The sequence below is a fragment of the Littorina saxatilis genome, linkage group LG4, assembly GCF_037325665.1.
Source record: "Littorina saxatilis isolate snail1 linkage group LG4, US_GU_Lsax_2.0, whole genome shotgun sequence".
Taxonomy (NCBI): domain Eukaryota; kingdom Metazoa; phylum Mollusca; class Gastropoda; order Littorinimorpha; family Littorinidae; genus Littorina; species Littorina saxatilis.
This window is the reverse complement of record NC_090248.1, coordinates 54,357,305-54,361,805: the sequence shown is the minus strand read 5'-3', so window position 1 is coordinate 54,361,805 and position 4,501 is coordinate 54,357,305. Positions and strand designations below refer to the sequence as shown.

General features: G+C 41.8%; 1 protein-coding gene across 1 annotated transcript; it reads left to right on the top strand.

Moving 5' to 3' along the window:
- The first annotated feature begins 1,107 nt into the window (after positions 1-1,107).
- Positions 1,108-3,740, top strand: LOC138963598 (uncharacterized). The gene is made up of 3 exons (XM_070335449.1): positions 1,108-1,616; positions 2,145-2,330; positions 2,958-3,740. Exons 1-3 carry the CDS (start codon positions 1,127-1,129, stop codon positions 3,185-3,187), a joined length of 906 nt encoding a protein of 301 aa, XP_070191550.1. The 5' UTR covers positions 1,108-1,126; the 3' UTR covers positions 3,188-3,740.
- Positions 3,741-4,501: the final 761 nt, after the last annotated feature.

Below are 4,501 nucleotides of genomic sequence, written 5' to 3'. Positions count from 1 at the left end.
AAAAGGCATGTACGGAATTTAATACACATGAATAGTAACCACTTGGGGGAAAATTAACACGGCGGAGAAAAAGGGGGATGGGGGTGGGTTTGTTTATTATCGCTGCTGCTCGGTGCTGTGGCTGCTGCCGCCGCTGTGTGTGGTTATCCCTGCACTGACCAATTCCGTTTCCCTCCACGCTACCTGGCATCTTCTCTTTCACACACACACGCTCACACCCACAGGCCACACCCACATTCTTATTGTAACTTACCCCCTCCTTCCCGACCTCCACCCCCACTCGCTTCCTACGTTTAAACTAGCTTATACCTTGCAGGGATAATCTGCACAATAATTTTTATATATTTAATTTTCAGAGCTTGTTTTTAATCCGAATATAACATATTTATATGTTTTTGGAATCAGCAAATGATGGAGAATAAGATAAACGTAAATTTGGATCGTTTTATACATTTTTATTTTTTTTTACAATTTTCAGATTTTTAATGACCAAAGTCATTAATTAATTTTTAAGCCACAAAGCTAAAATGCAATTCCGAACCCCGGGCTTTGTCGAAGATTACTTGACCAAAATTTCAACCAATTTGGTTGAAAAATGAGGGCGTGACAGTGCCGCCTCAACTTTCACGAAAAGCCGGATATGACGTCATCAAAGACATTTATCAAAAAAGTGAAAAAAACGTTCGGGGATTTCATACCCAGGAACTCTCATGTCAAATTTCATAAAGACCGGTCCAGTAGTTTAGTCTGAATCGCTCTACACACACACACACACACACACACACACACGCACACACACACGCACACACGCACGCACATACACCACGACCCTCGTTTCGATTCCCCCTCGATGTTAAAATATTTAGTCAAAACTTGACTAAATATAAAAAGATAAATTACACGTGCAGTAAATAATTTATACACGTGTAAGAAATAAATACATGTGTATAATTTATTTATTAAACGTGTATAAATTATTTATTACACGTGTAACGGTTATGAGCCAAACGGCTTTCCATAGAAAATACACTGCGCGCGCGTGTTACCAGACCATCGTCTTTGTCAGTCATGAATATTCAAAACTGATACAAGCGGACGTACGGTTGTCGTTGGTTGTTGGTTTTTGATGACATCTGATATATTTTATCAGATTCGAACAGGAGATTTATACATTCAGTGTTGCTCCACCTCGACAAACTTGTCTCGAAAAATGAGAAATGTCAAAGATTATTATATGGTTGTGGTGTGCTTTTTGTCAGTCGGTAGTCAATTCACATCCTCTATCGTGCTATCCACAATTGATGATTCTAACACTACGTCATCGGTCTTACCTCACGTAACGTGTGGCAAAGATTACACCAGAGATCCTGCTTACAGAATGACGTCATTTACTCAAGTTACTACGGATGACGTCATCTTCACAGAGCAGATCATCTTTTCGGTGTCTACTGCGTCAAAGCTCGACTGCGCGCGGGTCTGTGCACGTCACCTAATGTGTGTGACTTTCACTTTCATCCGCCTGACGTCCAAAGGTATTTGCAAGGGGCACAATGACGTCATGGATGTAGCAGATTCTGACGTGGCTTCACCTGGAAAAATGTACATAAATACCAAAGGTAAAGTAACCAATATAAAAAAATCTAGGTTTGAAAACGTCTTTTTCATAACATATTGTCTGACTGATTTTTTTCAGCTAGTTGGCTAGATTGTTCGCGGACATGTTTGTTCGATCGTTCATTCATACATGAACTTAGGGCAAGAAACACTCACACAAACACACACATACACACACACACACACACACACACACACACACACACACACACACTAACACACGCACGCACGCACGCACGCGCACACACACACAAACACGCACACACAAACACACGCACGCACGCGCACACACACACACACACCCACACAAACACGCACACCGCACACACACACACACACACACACACACACACACACACACACACACGTACACATGTCATTATCTTCAGTAGTAGCACTAAATATCAAATGACCTCCTATTAAATTCTATCTCCCATGTCACCTCATCTCACCCTCACTTCATCTCACGTCACCTCACCTCACCTCACCTCATCAGATCTTATCTCATTTCATCTTGTCTTTCATTTCAGCCTTGCTATGCAGCCAACTTGGCGAAGGCTACACTCTCCAGGCAGACTGGTGCATCAGACCGTTCAACGAAAGTCTGACGGCCGACGACGCGACGCTCACGTGCTCACAACACGGAGATGGTCATCTCACTCACCTCAAGACACTGGAGGATGTCCAGCTTATGGACTGCATCAGGGCTGAGCTAGGTGAGTACAGCCTGCGTGAAAATGTTGGAGATTATTCAAATAATCTTGAGAATAAAATGTGAATGTGGAGGACAAAGGTTTTAGCAAGATTGGCCGGTTCTTGGTTTGTTAACGTCATTTCGACCTATTTATAGCTATGTGGGGCCGATTTTGGTAAGAAAGTCACATCAATGTCAAAATGTGTTCTGGTTGAATACTGTTTCATTCTGAGTGCATGTTCGTAGAAAACTGCTTTTTAAATCATTGTTTAGAGTGCATTTTTGTGAGAATTTATTGAAATAAAAAGTCAATAAATAAATAAATGAATAAATGTCCTGGGATATCTTAACTTATTTATTTATTATTTACTGTTAGTCATTGATGAATTGTCCATAAACTCACGTTGAAATATACTGTTTAAGGCCTACATTTTTATGCGGATGACGTCACCTTCACAGAATATGTCCCCTTCGATGTCTTCGCAGCGTCAGAAGAGGACTGTGCATGGAGATATTTCCTTCATTTTGAGTCCAATGACGTCACTTGGTCGTTGCTATGGTCACGATGACGCGTTAAACGTTTAATGTTCAAACCAAGAGGGTGTCTGTGCCAGAAAGTTCAAAGAGAGTCTTTTTCTCGACTCATCAGGTTGGCGCGGGTATATATGGCTGGGAGCAGACGACAAGCAAGTGGAGGGGGAGTTCCGCTGGTCAGACGGGACCCTTGTCCTCCCCGACCCCCCTGTCACATGGATCTTGGATGACAGCGAGAGCGTTTCTCCGCAGGACTGTGTGGGTCTACATTCATCTAACGTGGTCGTTGACAGACGCTGTGGTGATGTTCACCTAGCTGTCTTTGTTTGTCAGATTGACATGTAGTTCAAATAGTTCGAAAAACAAAAAGTCCCCATGGAAATGCTTTTTGAAGGTATGGTTCCGACCCCTTGAAAACGACATAGGGATAGCCATTGTGGCGTTCTCGTAGCTGTATTTCTTTGACCTCGTCGAATGTAGTCTGAAGAGTGAGTGTGATTTAGTTTTGGGTAATCTTGAACTTTAGCGTTGTAAATTCATAGCTCACAATGAATGGAGCATTTAAGCCTCCAATTTTGTCAAACCTGCTATTGTTGGCATGATAAGTCATTTTAGATACCTTTAAAGTCACGGAATGAACTGTACGCTGAATACAGATGCCTTTTGTTTACATGCGTTTTAGAAGGAAACCCTCGGCAAAGGCGGCATTTCGAAGAAGGCGAGGCAACTCTGTCTGACTGTCGATATTACGTATGCATTTTCGTCAATAAAATGACCAAATTAATTTATTCTTCTTAAGTTTAGAGCTCAATCCGTCAATTAATTTCACGATAAATATTCTTTGGTTTGATTAAAAGGACTTGTATCCAGAATAAGTACAGTGGTGGTGGTGGTGGAGGTGGTGGTTCCTATTACTCTTGTTGGTTTTGTTGTTCTCCTGGTAATCATTTTTGTAGGTCATACCTAAGACTTTAAAATTGGCAATCTAGGGGCTGCTCCGCCTGGCGTCTGGCATCATGGGGTTAGTGCTAGGACTGGTTGGTCCGGTGTCAGATTAATGTGACTGGGTGAGACATGAAGCCTGTGCTGCGACTTCTGTCTTGTGTGTGGTGCACGTTATATGTCAAAGCAGCACCGCCCTGATATGGCCCTTCTTGGTCGGCTGGGCGTAAAGCAAAAAAAAAAAAAAAAAAAAAAAAAACCTCGGGGTGGATTTGATGATGCTGTGCATGATAATGTGTGTGTGGTCTTTTTCTTGACGTTTTAGTTCATGCGTTCAAACCACGTAGCAGATGATGTTGAGGAATAACTCTGTCAGGTTTGTATGGTGTGTGAAAGAGTGAATGCTCTTGCTTTTATGGAGGCAAACTTTCCCACGTGGAGAAGGAGCACGTCTGAGACAGGCTAATACTGTCATTTAGGAAAGTTTGCCTCAATAAAAACAGTATTCTCTCTTTCCTACCGATTCAAACACAACAAAATTATTTCCGACATTCATCTGTTGTGAGCAAGGATGATAAAATTTAGCTGAGAAAGTAAATGCTTCTAAAGTCTTTTTTCTCGAGGTTTCTGATTCAGTAAAAGAAACTTCAAAAGTGCACCAATTTCAACAGAACTTTCTTTCATTTAAAGGCACAGTGCAGCTCACAGCCTTCGTTT

Excerpts from the sequence above, each read along its gene's own strand:
- LOC138963598 (XM_070335449.1), top strand. The coding sequence starts at position 1,127 with ATGACATCTGATATATTTTATCAGATTCGAACAGGAGATTTATACATT. Across the intron at positions 1,617-2,144 it reads AATGTACATAAATACCAAAG|CCTTGCTATGCAGCCAACTT; the intron begins GTAAAGTAACCA and ends CTTTCATTTCAG. Across the intron at positions 2,331-2,957 it reads CTGCATCAGGGCTGAGCTAG|GTTGGCGCGGGTATATATGG; the intron begins GTGAGTACAGCC and ends TCGACTCATCAG.